Source organism: Sinocyclocheilus rhinocerous, unplaced genomic scaffold (genome assembly GCF_001515625.1).
Source record: "Sinocyclocheilus rhinocerous isolate Xijiao unplaced genomic scaffold, SAMN03320098_v1.1 scaffold6979, whole genome shotgun sequence".
NCBI lineage: Eukaryota > Metazoa > Chordata > Actinopteri > Cypriniformes > Cyprinidae > Sinocyclocheilus > Sinocyclocheilus rhinocerous.
Window position 1 is genome coordinate 20,557 of NW_015640558.1, and position 14,368 is coordinate 34,924.

The 14,368-nt window shown below is 36.3% G+C and overlaps 1 protein-coding gene and 1 pseudogene across 1 annotated transcript; one reads left to right on the forward strand and one right to left on the reverse strand.

Moving 5' to 3' along the window:
- Positions 1–3,502: 3,502 nt before the first annotated feature.
- On the reverse strand, positions 3,503–4,232 carry LOC107753376 (olfactory receptor 52D1-like; annotated as a pseudogene).
- A 1,942-nt stretch (positions 4,233–6,174) lies between these two features.
- Positions 6,175–8,554, forward strand: LOC107753378 (pirin-like). Its single transcript, XM_016569513.1, has 5 exons — positions 6,175–6,261; positions 7,157–7,201; positions 7,528–7,610; positions 7,719–7,785; positions 8,155–8,554. Exons 1-5 carry the CDS (start codon positions 6,204–6,206, stop codon positions 8,271–8,273), a joined length of 372 nt encoding a protein of 123 aa, XP_016424999.1. The 5' UTR covers positions 6,175–6,203; the 3' UTR covers positions 8,274–8,554.
- Positions 8,555–14,368: the final 5,814 nt, after the last annotated feature.

Below are 14,368 nucleotides of genomic sequence, written 5' to 3' on the forward strand. Positions count from 1 at the left end.
GTCGCCGACGCCTGTGAAATATTTGGCATGCTAAATATCTGGAGCTGTCGGCGATTCACAATCACGCTGTGTGAAATGAGTTCTGACTGAAAAACACATCGGCGATGACCTACAGCCAATGAGAGACCAAGATACAGGGCAGCGGGAAGTTCGGGGAGGAGTTATATGAAACGTAGTTTGCGGACCAGTGTTGCCAAATCCGCGATTGCCGCCGGTTGTTTTTTATGTCAGCAGGTTGAAGCGACCCCAATAACGTGATATTTAGGCCCTGGAATGTGAATTGTACCAGGAGAACCCCGCCAAAAAAATGTGTATTTTACCCCGAATGCAATTTTTACTGGGGGACCCCCTCGAAAGCAATTGGGCTATTTTCAGGCTAGTTTTGAGTAGTAATTGGGCGGGTTTTGTAGCGAAAACCTGGCAACCCTGCACCAGACAGAGCTGTCGGCGATTCTTCCTATTGTAAAGTCATGCAGTGTGTAACCTCCTGTCGTCGTTCTATCGTGCAGTGTGAACACAGCAACAACTGAATGCTACCCCAGATAGTGGTTCAGTGTGAAACCAACAGTGATGCGATGTCTTTGAAAATCGTGCAGTGTGAACTTGGCATACAGAGAGGTTGTCGCCATTTCGAGTTAACGCATAAATTTGTTTCAATAAAATGTGGGTCACACTTTATTTTAAGGTCCAATTCTCACTCTTAACAAACCATTAACTACGACTTTTGCCTCCAGGAACTCTTAATTTGCTGCGTATTAATAGTTAACAGAGGTGGGACTTTCAAGTCACAAGCAAGTCTCAAGTCAAATCCCAAGTCCTCAAAGAGTTAAAGTTAATGAGATCATTAAGTGACTAATTAAATGATGATTGTGCATTAGTAATGAACACCTGCTGTTAACAATCAACATCATTGAAGAAAAGAGAACAAACAAGAACTACATCTGACTTTAGCCATAGCCTTGGATGGAATCAACTGAAAAAAAAAGAACCACACACACACACACGATGCCACCATAATTGTGGTCAAGGTTTGCTTTAGTTTGTCTCTTGACCCTTTTACTAATTCAAAGTAATTTGCTTCTAAGCAATTGCAATGTTGTTTCACAGCAAACATTTGTGCATTGCTGAATCAAACCTTGAAGTAGCAGATGAGCTTGCTTAGCCATAGCCTTGGATGGAATCAACTGAAAAAAAAGAACCACACACACACGATGCCACCATAATTGTGGTCAAGGTTTGCTTTAGTTGGTCTCTTGACCCTTTTAATATTTCAAAGTAATTTGCTTCTAAGCAATTACAATATTGTTTCACAGCAAACATTTGTACATTGCAAAATCAAACCTTGAAGTAGCAGATGAGCTTACACTTTCTGCTTATAACTCATGGTGAATAAAAATCATGAAGTGGTCTTTCTCTTTGGATTATCTGGATTATAGATTGACATTCTGCCATTACTGAACTGCAAAAAAAATATTTATTATATATATATTAAACAAACTATATAACTACTATTTTAAGTGAACTCGTAATTGCCGAGTAGTATCTGCACAAGCTTTTAGACATGAACACTTATCATACGATCCTCAGCAGTGGTGCCAATAATTTTTCATACTGCAGTGCATGATGGGAGTTTTTACTATGGTGTTACCCAGCATGCATTGCAGTATGAAGCATTTTGTTGATTGTCACCATTGTTGAGATTCATATGCTGGTTCTTGATGTCTCTGTGTGCCTACATAGAGCTTCATTTGCATGCTGTAGTTTCACAGAAATGATTATGGGAAACCTACACATAAAAATAAAAAAAAAAGTTATTTTGATTGTAATCAGGTCAGCTCATGATGACTATCTCATAAAAAGCTAAAAGCTTACTGAACTGCACAGATCTCTCTCTGCTTCACAACCCCGCATGCATTGTTACAGACAGAGATCTAACACAGGAAGTCAAGGGTCAAGAGCCCAACTAAAGCAAACATTGATCTCCATGATGGTGGCATCATTTTAACCAATAAAACATCAACATCTGATCCTCTGTAATTCTCAATAACAGCAGGTGTTCCTCGCTAATGCACAATAACTTGTAAAACACAGCTTTTCAAGTTGAAACAAAAAATATCTTTAAGTTGAGTTTATTCACATTTTTAAGGCAGCAGGTGAACTTTCGTTTCTAAGTTTAACCAACTTGAAATATTTTACAGTGTAGTCATAACTAATATGATTAAAATTTTCAGTTTACCACTTTCAACAGAGGGCGCAAAATAAATTACAAAGTTATAATCATATAATACAATAAATCATGTTTTAACTTTAATTATACTTAAAATATTGTTTTATTTTACAACATTAATCTGTTGAATATAGAAATATGCAAGCAAAAACAAATGCTTGACCTCAAAACACTGCTTGCATACAGACAGCTGGCCTACTCACACTCAACCCTGCAAGGCCATGCTGGTAAACCAACTTCAACAACTCCATTTTGCTTAAGAACAGCATGAATATGCTGATCCACCAGCTAGACCAGCACTACACCAGCAAAAACCAACCTGGATCAGCACTATACCAGCACTAACCAGCATAATTTAGCCAGCCATTTAGCTTCATGTGCTAATTGGCTAACTTCAAAAGTGTGGCAGAATTGATACGGAAGCAGCTGTATTGATGCAAGCTTTGTCAGGAGCTCACAATGATGTACTGTAATATCAATATTCTGAGCACAGCCCTAAATTACCTCAAACTTTTAATACGTAGTGTATTTCTTCAATAGTTGTTCCTAATTTCCTTGAAGCTGAAGGAAGTGGTATAAAAACATTATGAACAAGTAAATTTTGTTAACAAAATAATCAAGCACATATTAATATCCATCCTTCTGTATAAGTGTTACTAACCAATCTGTTTAGTGTTACAAATCATCCCAGTACATCACACATTTTACAGTGGCATTTTTCTTAGAAAAAAATTTCATGTATACACTGCTACTTATTTCTTCTTTTTGTTTAATATTTACAGACTAGTGTGTTTTGTTAAATGTATTGCAAATGTATGTGCCATCAACAAACAGAAACAAACACACACACACACACACAGTTTTTGAGTAGTACTTTATTAAAATATGAATTGTATCAGAGCAATTTAATTTTACATGAACAAAAAAATTATTGAGCACACCTGAATTCACCCAAAAATAAATATTCTGAACATTTGTATTGTTTCGCACACCCTTGTGTTGTTAAGGCTGTGCAGTACAGAGCTTTTTGGATAAGGCCCTCTACTTCACTTAATACCTAAGAAGACGTAAAATCATTGTAATCACACAGCCTCCTGTAGCTCATTGTCTTAGTATATTCTCAGTAACAAAAGAATGAAATAAATCTTCTAAGCATCTAAAAAAAGATTATTCCTTTAGACTTTTTCTATTTTCACAATCACAGAAAGTTTGAAACCCAGTTGAACTTTAATTTGAAACACAGAAAGCCGCAGATCTTTTGACATGAGGAGATATTCATTCATATATTCCGACTTGTTTCTTGAAAAACAGTCTAATAACTTGTTGGCGTACTATTGTCAGATTTAGACCATAAATAAGAGGATTTAAAATTGGAGGTAAGAGTAAGAATTGCAGGGCCATGAAATTACGCAGACTTTGAGGCACATTCCTTGAACCATAACGACTGTACAATACATCAAACAAAAATGCAGTTGTCACATTGATCAATGCAAGCAGATGTGGTACACATGTTTGTATTTGTGCCTGCCCTCTATTGACTTCCTGCACTTTCTGATTAAGTAAATGTACGAGCAAAATATCAATACTGCATGTCCAAAGTATGTAAGAATAACAATGTACCCAAACACATTATTTACAGTTGCAGAAAAGCAAGAAAGTTTTGCAACTGCCCAAATCTCACAGTATAACTTTTCAATACTAAAGCCACATAAGGTGAGTCTAGCAATTAATATAATTAGAAAAGACATGCAAAAAAATTGAGTCAGCCAGCAGAAAAGGATACATTTAAGAATTTTCTGATTCGTCATTTTTGAATGATACTCCAGTGGTCTACATATTGCCACATACCTGTCATATGCCATCACTGTTAATGTTGAAAAGTCACACAGAATGGATGAATAAATGACAAATATCCAACATAGGAAATCATATGATCATGGGCTAATAAATCATACATGAATTTAGGGTAGAATCCAGAAGTGCCAAAAAGCCCATATATCAACATGGCTGTTAAGATGGATAATTTAACTAGTAAAAGTTCCTGATCTAAAGTGACCCTGTCTCCACCACCGATTGCATAATATAGTCATTCAACTCCAAAACAACCAGAAGCTATGCAAATAGTCATCAGAAGAGTGCCACCAATGTCTGTAAGGAAGGCTTTGTTTCTACTGCAGACAATCAGATCATCAGTGTGCTGCATGCCCCAATAAAATCAAGACTTTCAACATTTCCAACACAAAAAAATGAGTTAAGGAATTTCAAAATTACCATTTCATCAGAGATTCACACTGCCAGTAACAATTGATTTATTATGAAAGATTAAACCATGTTAAAGTGTTAGAGGACACCGGGGCTGCTGTAAATCGGATGCAACATGAACTAATCACAAAACTCAATATACACTGTAAAATCCAATAGTTTACCTTGCTTAGATTTAATTAGTTGTCTTTACTTAGTTGTTATACTTACTAGGTTTTATTAAGTTACAGCTACTTTCAAGGCAAATAAAATAATTTACTTACTGTTTTGAGTGACACTTACTTAAAATATTCAAGTAGCCACAAAGGAAACAATGACATTAATAAACCAGTGAGAGGCAGCAGTGCACTAATATGTTGCTAATGTGCAACATAACAACAGAAGAAGAAGAAAAGAAAAATAGTCTTAGTAGACTTTTCACCCATTCCCTCCATGTCTTCCATGTCTGTTCATTAGTTGCATTCACTCGTTTCCCAAAGTCACCTTGAATGGTGAATTTTCAATACAATCAATACAACCCAACATGTTGTTGGTGTTTTTTCAATGTATGCTTCAGACACGGGTCACGACGAGGTGTTCCCCATAGTGCCCCCTAGAGGACGCAGTGTCTCGTTCCCTACTCAGGGAACCATGGTTACATAAGTAACCTGAGACGTTCCCTTTCAAGGGAACTTCGAACTGCGTCCTCTAGGGGGCGCTATGGGGAACGGTATACCCACGCCGCCATGCTGAGGGGAATGCGGGCCAGAACCATGGCGAGCACTAAGTACCAACTTTACCATATTGCTATGGGAGTTGCCCCTGGGACGTTAGACGGCTGTCAGTGACGTTATTCCGTACTGTGGTACAGTTATGGAGGCCCTTCATAATGCAGAGGTCAACTGCCTGCTCTGCCAATAGTTAGAAATGGCACTATAGTGTGCAGTGTTTAATAAACAGCTGTTTTACTAAATTCTGCTGAGGTGAAATTCAGTGCAGTCATGTATCGTGATACGTATCGTGGCCTCTGTATCGTGATACGTATCGTATTGTGACTTTGCTGGTGATACACAGCCCTAATTACGACTATTACCCACACTTCTGTCTGTCTCTTTCCCATCTATGATTTACGGGAAATACAAAATACAAGATCCTAGAGTCATGGTGAGCAGCTATAACCGAATGTTTGATCCAAACGGCCGACTTCTTTGTAAATGTTCCATCCAATCAGAATGTCCAATTTACAATCCAATACTGGAGTCCATCAGGCGAATTGCTGCTGCAAGGGCATCCTCGGCCTCCTTTCTCAGACAACAGCAGGAAATTCGGAGCAGGCTTCATTGGAAGTGGTTTTTGTAAAATGTTTTAAATGTAAAATGTGGTTATGGAGGGTTTCTCTAGGGCAGAGGGGTGGATGCAGCGTTGAAGTTAAATGTGGGTCAGCCAAATACTTGGGCTTACTGGAACCAGATATGCACTGGAACTCACACACAATGTTTTTACATCTGTTTGAGCTCATAATTTAAACAATATTGAACAATTTCCCTTGTTTTTTTGTCTTGTAGCAATGACAAAATCCGGTAAATATGGATATGTTATGAATAAAGAACATAAAATGTTGTTTTCACAGTAGTCTTCTGCTGTCAACCATAATTTTTTCAAGATGAAATATTATGTTGTGGTACTTACATGCCTTTTCTGTTGCCAGTCAAAGATTTACACGAGAACTCCAACCATGTACCTCGACTTTGTACTGAAGGAAGGTGCAAAGCATTTGCAGCCTATTCCTAAAGGTAAAAAAATGATTATCAGATGTCTTGATGATTATTTAATTATTTTTATTTTCCATTAATCCCAAAGTTACTGTACAGTACTTACAAACATTATAAACGTGGTTTACATGGCATTTTTCCTAGTTAAGGCAAACAAATTTTGAGTAAGTCTTTATTTTGCTCATTAAATGCATGACTGTGAAACATCATACCTTACACACAATTCTGGGAAAAGATAGTACTGTGTTATTTTAACTCAAATAGTGGATAAAGTCATAGTTCATCCATTGAGTCACTAAAGCAGTGTCTCTTCTTTTGGCTCATCTTGAGAGATTTTGAGTTGAGTGCCCATGAAGTGTGCTTGTATAAATGGTACAGAGTTTTAAAGTGCTCTTAAAGGTATAGTGTAGCCTTTTGGCATGAGTATCAAGCTTTTTTGTACATCAATATCAGAAACTGACCGCAGATTAGAGAGGTTGAGTCAGGCTTTTTGGTCCTGGTTCTGTGTGTCCAAATGCAGCCTCAGAATGGCCAATACAATCACATCAAGATAAGAAAAAGTTTGAGTGGAACTGTATATGACTTCCTGAAATCTCTTGCTTCTAACACAGAATATTAATATGTTATAATATGGTATAATGTTCTGTAATTGAATGAATAAATATTTATATATAAAAGTTTATAATATATATATATATATAATATTATTATTATTATTATTATTAGGTGTAAATGGGAGTTTAAATCTCATGTTTTAAGGGTGGTCTCAGACTTTTGGTTCCATTGTATATTAACATACAGGGTCGATTCATGCTAAGTCACTCAAATGAGGCCCAATTTAGCTGCATTAACCCTACAATTATTATTATTTTATAATTATGGTTCCAATGTTTTAATTGTAGTATTCCTTTCTCAGGTTGGACAGCTTTCATCTACACCCTCGCAGGTTCTTTATGCACTGGTGAGTTCAAATGAAGACCGTGTTAAAAAGAAACTTTGTCTTCCTGCAGGCAAAACCACTAGCAGCTTTCTGTCCTTGAAATTCGAGCAGGTGCTTTACGATTATTTTTCACTTCCTCTCTCTCTCTTGGACATCTGACAGACATTTAGACTATTCCTATGATCTTGTGCCAATGGCAACTCTAAACTCTCACGTTGAGAAATGAGATTGCCAAAGCAGTGTTTGATATGTTGATTTATCAGGTTGATTTTGATGATTTCCAGGTTGTAGAAATGTCATTTGTATAGGATTGTGAAATTCATTCTATCTATTTGAATTTCCCTCAGGCCCAGACGATGATCTGAAGACAATTGAGCCACACCACACAGTGGTTTTGGCAGATGGTGAATGCGTCAGAGTGGAAAACAAGGTTTTTTCCCCCTCCTGCTATTCCTATGAAGCTACTCTGGTAGTTTTTGTATGAATTCAGGTTTACTGTAAATTCAGTCTCTTTATATCCCTTCATTATTATTTCTAGGCAGCTGAAGAGTCTCACTTCGTGTTAATTGCTGGTGAACCCCTTAATGAACCTGTGGTTCAGCATGGTAAGTTATAATGGTATAGGTAATATTTTACATTTTATTGAACAAGTATTTTTGAATTAGGGGTATGATTACATGATTTGACTATTCATTAATCAAATTAAATGTATTTCATATACAAATATTTGCTGAGAAAATACATCACATTGTTGTCAAATGTGATTTACATAGATAAGGGGGCAAGATTTTGATATTTTGTAGTCTTTATAGTTATTTGCACTGAATTAACATGTTAAATTGACAGTGCTAATTTGAATAGTTAAATATTGCATATAAATATATTTACATGTGTTATACTATAAACATTCTGTATTTCTACATTATCCAAAATATATATTTTTTTAAACCAGAGGATTTATTTATTTGTTTCAGGGCCTTTTGTCATGAACACACAAGAAGAGATTGATCAAGCCATCTCAGACTACAGATCAGCCACTAATGGATTTGAGAGGGCAAAAGTTTGGCAATCAAAGATCGGTCAAAAGTTCTAAATTTTTCTTGAAGATCCCTTTCTATGGGAATAATACGTGCTTTGTTTATTTTTTTGTGCCTTTAACTCCAAGTATTTGGATATTTAAATCACACTTAAAAATGTATGAAATATATAAAATGTGTAAATAAAACCATGTTTCATTTATTTAAAAGCAACATAGTAAGCTACAGTGCTTAAAACATCCAGCAAAAAGAGGTTTTAAATGAAGTATGGACACTTTCTGGATGTCTTTCTGTTCATAGTTAAAGGGATAGTTCACCCAAAACTGAAAAGCACCCCACACTGTAAAATCCAATAGTTTACCTTACTTAGATTTAATTAGTAATCTTTACTTAGTTGTTGTACTTACTAGGTTTTATTAAGTTACAGCTACTTTCAAGGCAAATAAAACAATTTACTTACTGTTTTGAGTGACACTTACTTAAAATATTCAAGTAGCCACAAAGGAACCAATGACATTAATAAACCAGTGAGAGGCAGCAGTGCACTAATATGTTGCTAATGTGCAACATAACAACAGAAGAAGAAGAAAAGAAAAATAGTCTTAGTAGACTTTTCACCCATTCCCTCCATGTCTGCAGTTATCTTTCATTAGTTGCATTCACTCGTTTCCCAAAGTCACCTTGAATGGTGAATTTTCAATACAACTGTCGCCGGCCAACATGTTGTTGGTGTTTTTTCAATGTATGCTTCAGACACGGGTCACGACGAGGTGTTCCCCATAGTGCCCCCTAGAGGACGCAGTGTCTCGTTCCCTACTCAGGGAACCATGGTTACATAAGTAACCTGAGACGTTGACTTATCTTCTAATTAAAGCATTAGTGTATTTTTTGTTTGTGTGTTTATTAATGAACTTTGTTATAAATACTTTGAGATGCATTTAATTGGGTTTATATATTCTTTAAATAGTGTGTGGTAATATGCTAAAGTCACACACACAGACTTAAACATTCAGCACGTGAATCACAACAATGGTTACAATTAAATTTCATTTATTTTCATTAATTGTAACAATAACCATTTTATTTGCTCTTTTTGTTGTGCTACTACTGACACAAGACAGCAAATAAAATTGGCAAATAAAATCAACAACTGTAAAACAAAGCAACTGCATAATTTATTCATGCTGCAATGCACTCTGGGAGTCAGTGAGTAGCTATACTAAGTCATGAGTGAACCTAAATGAAAGGATCAAGTACCCCCTACAGTTCTTTTTTAGTTATTAGAACTCTCGTGTAAGTAAACTATACTAAGCATTTGTCAGTACAACATACTATTCCTATTTCATTTTACTTAGTTTTTTCAAGGCAATCGGTTTGCATGCTTTTTTTAAGTAAGCCCAACTAATTATATTTTACAGTGTACCATCCATACCATGCATCAGTGGTGTAGCACTCAAGAAAGAAGTGTTTTACTACCCAATCGCACCCAAACCACTAATTTAAATGCATCTGCCTGGCCATTGCGTTCAAGAAATCAACAGATAATGTCTGTGATTGGCTACATTGCTCAGCGCTGCAAAAACACATTGTAAATAGAAACCTTTAACACTCTTCAGAGCGCAAACACAAATACACACTGGATAGTTTGCAAGATCTGTTTTGCCAATATGTTATCATTACAACATCATTTGATGGTGCTCTTGCTTTCTTCTGAGGGAGTTTAGCACCTCTAGAACCCCTGTAGATCAGGGCCTAAAGGGGATTATTATATTTGTGGGGTCCATGGCATCAAACAGTTTGAAAATACACTGATCTGTGGACAGCACGATCTGTCTCTCTCTCACACACAAGACATTTAAACACAAGCGACTTTTATCAATAAAATATTTTTGGAAAGCAGCTCATACATGAGGTATTCACATTCACATGCTCTCTCTTTTTTTCTCTCTTCAATAACTGCATAACAATGGCTTAATCCCCCATTAGTAGATAAAAAATTACGCTTTGGAATTAGTAACGGAGGTTCAGACTGTTAGTAAGATGCTAAAGTCTAGTTGTTTCATGTTGTGGCCATGCCGCACTACCACCTTGGTCTTGTTTTTTTTTCAGTTATTTCACTTCACCTTATATGTTATGTTCTTTAATTTATTTTACCTGTCAATAGGCTATTTTAGCATGAGAGTCTCCACTCACTACCATAATTCCTTATGACTTTCAATGCATATGTTTGGGGGCGGGGGCAAAATACATTACCAAGAGTCAAGTCAGACATTCGACAGCCATTACTGACGCACAGGGAAAATGTGTACCTAACGGACGCCTCGCAGATACAAAAATAATGTTTTGATTAAAAGGTAGTTAACATTAAACATCAGCGAAACCCTAAGAATTTACAACATTTTTTATAATAGTGCTCTCATTATAACGTTATGTATATGACAGTAGTTAATGTTCTGCATTTTTGTTTTGAGCTGCACACGCTTAAGATGACCAGTAGAATGAAGTATTTGATAGCAGGTTTTTAATCAATGGGATTTAACTTTGATACGCTTCGTTATTTATACAACATAACCTTAATATTACGACTTATAGGCTATCTGCACAAAATGCCCCGAATGCATGAACGTGTCTGCGTGGCTCTGAATGAACTCCTTTTGTGGATGCGTTATTCACGCAACAATGTGCAGAAACACGGCTACTAAACTCTAAAAATTCACAGCGTTTTATTGTAATAGTGTTCTCATTATAATGTCATGTATATGACAGTCCCAGTCATAGTTATTAATATTATGCATTGTTGTTTGTCCTGCTCGTGCTGAAGAGTTAATCACCGTGGCACTACAATGAAGCGCTTTACTGTATCGCAACTCAACCAAATGCATCGTATACGAGATAAATAATGTATACACGATATATATAAACTGGCTGAAATGTTTTGATATCTGTTATATCTTATCTGTTATATAACATGAATAATACGCTGAGACGAGTGCTGTGTCAACTCACTTCTAATTTACTGAGAACTCTGAAGTCTCTTTCTTCATTGATAACATAACATACACACGGTAGTGATCTTGAGCGCCTCCTAGTGTGCTGAAACATTAAGCACATACATCACAATATGCATTCAGGAAACCTGGCTTAAACCAGTTTTAGATTTTAGTATTAAAGGATATGAAAGTATACGCAGGGATAGAGAGGAAGATATTGGGGGAGGGTGTATAATATTTGTAAAACAAGGAATACAATATAAGGTTTTAGGGAAAGGAAAGGAGTTGGAATTTATAATAATAGAAGTATTGGAAAAAAAAGGAAATGTTAAAATTATAAATTTTTATAATCCATGTAAAAGATTATCACTAGAGGTATTGGATGAATTGATTGTACATTTAGAAGGGAAAATCATATGTTGCGGAGATTTTAATGCTCATAGCACGTTATGGGACAATTGTAATGATGGGAATGGAATAGTGATTGAAGAATTAATGGAGATTAAGGATTTAGTATGTTTAAATGATGGAAGGGGAACAAGGATTAATGTAAGAACAGGAACAGAAGCAGCTATTGATCTTACACTTGTTTCAAATTCACTGGCGGGTATATGCTTATGGGAGGTGTTTAGAGAAACGACTATAGGGAGTGATCATCATCCTATAGTGATTGAAGTAAATGTATGTGTAGAAGAGTGTAATACAGGAGGAGTAGACAAATGTTTTTTTGAAAATGCTGATTCGGAGGCATTTAGGAGTATTAGTGAACAAGAAATGGAAAAAATTGAAGTTAAAGAAGAGGTTGATAAGGTTAATAATGATATTTGTAATGCTATATTGTTAGCAGCAAGTCAGACTATTCCAAAGAAGGGAGGTAAGAAAAAAAAGAAGATTGTACCATGGTGGACAAAAGAATGTGATCAAGCAATTAAATCTCGAAATAAAGCTTTTAAAATGTTAAAAAAAATCATAGTTTTCAGAATTTTATTGAATATAAAAGGAAGCAAGCAAATGTAAGGAGAATCATCAAATATACAAAAAAAGAGTTTTGGAGGAAATTTTGTAACACAGTGGGAAGGGAAACAGAAATAGGTCAAGTATGGGGAATGATAAAAAGAATGAATGGGATAAAAAGAGAGTTTGGGTATCCAATTTTAAGGGATGGAGATACAACAGCTGTAAAAGATGAAGAGAAAGCAGAAATGTTGGCGAAAAATTTTGTTAAAATACATAAATCAGACAATAATAGTGAGGAGGGAAAAAGAGGAAGGGAAAGGACGTTGGAGCAGTATAAAGAGATAATACAGAATGAGGAATACAATAATGATCAACTAAATATGACATTTACGAAGTCAGAGTTAAATCGAGCTCTTAGAAAAACCAGGAAATCAGCTCCAGGTATGGATCAGATTTGCTATTTAATGATAAGTCATCTCAGTGAATTATCCAAGGATGTTTTATTAAAAATGTACAATAAAATTTGGGAGGAAGGAAAATTACCACAAAGTTGGAAGGAGGCGGTGATAGTTCCAATACGTAAACCTGGGAAAGATTGTACAAATCCAGGAAATCATAGACCTATTGCTTTGACGTCTAATATTGGTAAGATAATGGAAAAAATGGTGAATGAAAGGTTAATGTATCATGTGGAAAATAATAAATTTTTATCCAAATATCAGAGTGGTTTTAGGAGAGGGAGAAATACAATGGATCCGGCTGTGTGTTTAGAACACGAAATAAGAAAAGCACAAATAAATAGAGAGAGTGTAGCGGCTGTCTTCTTTGACATATGAACACTATTAACAGCAATTATTATATGATGCAATCAAACTTATAGCAAAATGTGGTATTTCTGTATGTTGTTTCAGGGTTGGCATCATCTGAGGTCCTCTGAGGGGTTGGCATCATCTCTTCTCAGGTGTTCTGGATCCAGACTGAAGCTTGTGTAAATCTTAGTTACTACGGGATGTCAATCCCAGCAGAAACAGAGAAACAAATAGAGACATAATTAGCGTAGCTGCTGTTCCAACCAAGCAAAATTGATTTGTTTAACCCAAACTAAAGAATAATAATAATGTGCATTTGATCAGATACAACAGCAGTACAAGATTATGAGATGCATTATTTGAATGCTTGGCCAAAGAGATGTGTCTTTAATCTAGATTTAAACAGAGAGAGTATGTCTGAACCCCGAACATTATCAGGAAGGCTATTCCAAAAAAGGCTGGGCTGATTGCATTGAGAGGTCAACACAGAGGGACAGCAGTCGCGGTCTTAGGGACCGTTCTAGCACCTCGTGCTCTCACACATCCCCGTGTAATGCGCTCTCAGCTCCGCCTGCAGCCAGCCATTGTGCTCTGCTAATTTAGCCTTATGGCTAAGCTCTCTGATAACAAAGCATTCAATTAAAGATAAGCCTGGATTCCCAATCATCACAGCGGCGCGGCTTCTCTCTCAGTCGTCTCTCTTTGTTTCCTTCTCATTAAAGCCTCGCTTTCCCTTCTTTCTTTGCCCCTTTGGTCGCTGTAGTGTTACAGCACTCTTGGCATAGTTTAGAGGTCAAGACATCCTTGCTTTCCCCAGGGATTAGAGCCAAGTGGGATGCTTAGTAGAAACACAATTAAGAGCAGATGAAGTGGAAAGCGGACATTTTGGATCTGCATAATGAATGTCACAGCTAAACCTGCCCAAACAGCAAATGCTGTTGGCTGTGTGATGTTTTGGGGGCGGGGCAAAATACATTACCAAGAGTCAAGTCAGACATTCGACAGCCATTACTGACGCACAGGGAAAATGTGTACCTAACGGACGCCTCGCAGATACAAAAATAATGTTTTGATTAAAAGGTAGTTAACATTAAACATCAGCGAAACCCTAAGAATTTACAACATTTTTTATAATAGTGCTCTCATTATAACGTTATGTATATGACAGTAGTTAATGTTCTGCATTTTTGTTTTGAGCTGCACACGCTTAAGATGACCAGTAGAATGAAGTATTTGATAGCAGGTTTTTAATCAATGGGATTTAACTTTGATACGCTTCGTTATTTATACAACATAACCTTAATATTACGACTTATAGGCTATCTGCACAAAATGCCCCGAATGCATGAACGTGTCTGCGCGGCTCTGAATGAACTCCTTTTGTGGACATGTTCT

Excerpts from the sequence above, each read along its gene's own strand:
- LOC107753378 (XM_016569513.1), top strand. The coding sequence starts at position 6,204 with ATGTACCTCGACTTTGTACTGAAGGAAGGTGCAAAGCATTTGCAGCCT. Across the intron at positions 6,262-7,156 it reads TTTGCAGCCTATTCCTAAAG|GTTGGACAGCTTTCATCTAC; the intron begins GTAAAAAAATGA and ends TTCCTTTCTCAG. Across the intron at positions 7,202-7,527 it reads CGCAGGTTCTTTATGCACTG|GCCCAGACGATGATCTGAAG; the intron begins GTGAGTTCAAAT and ends AATTTCCCTCAG.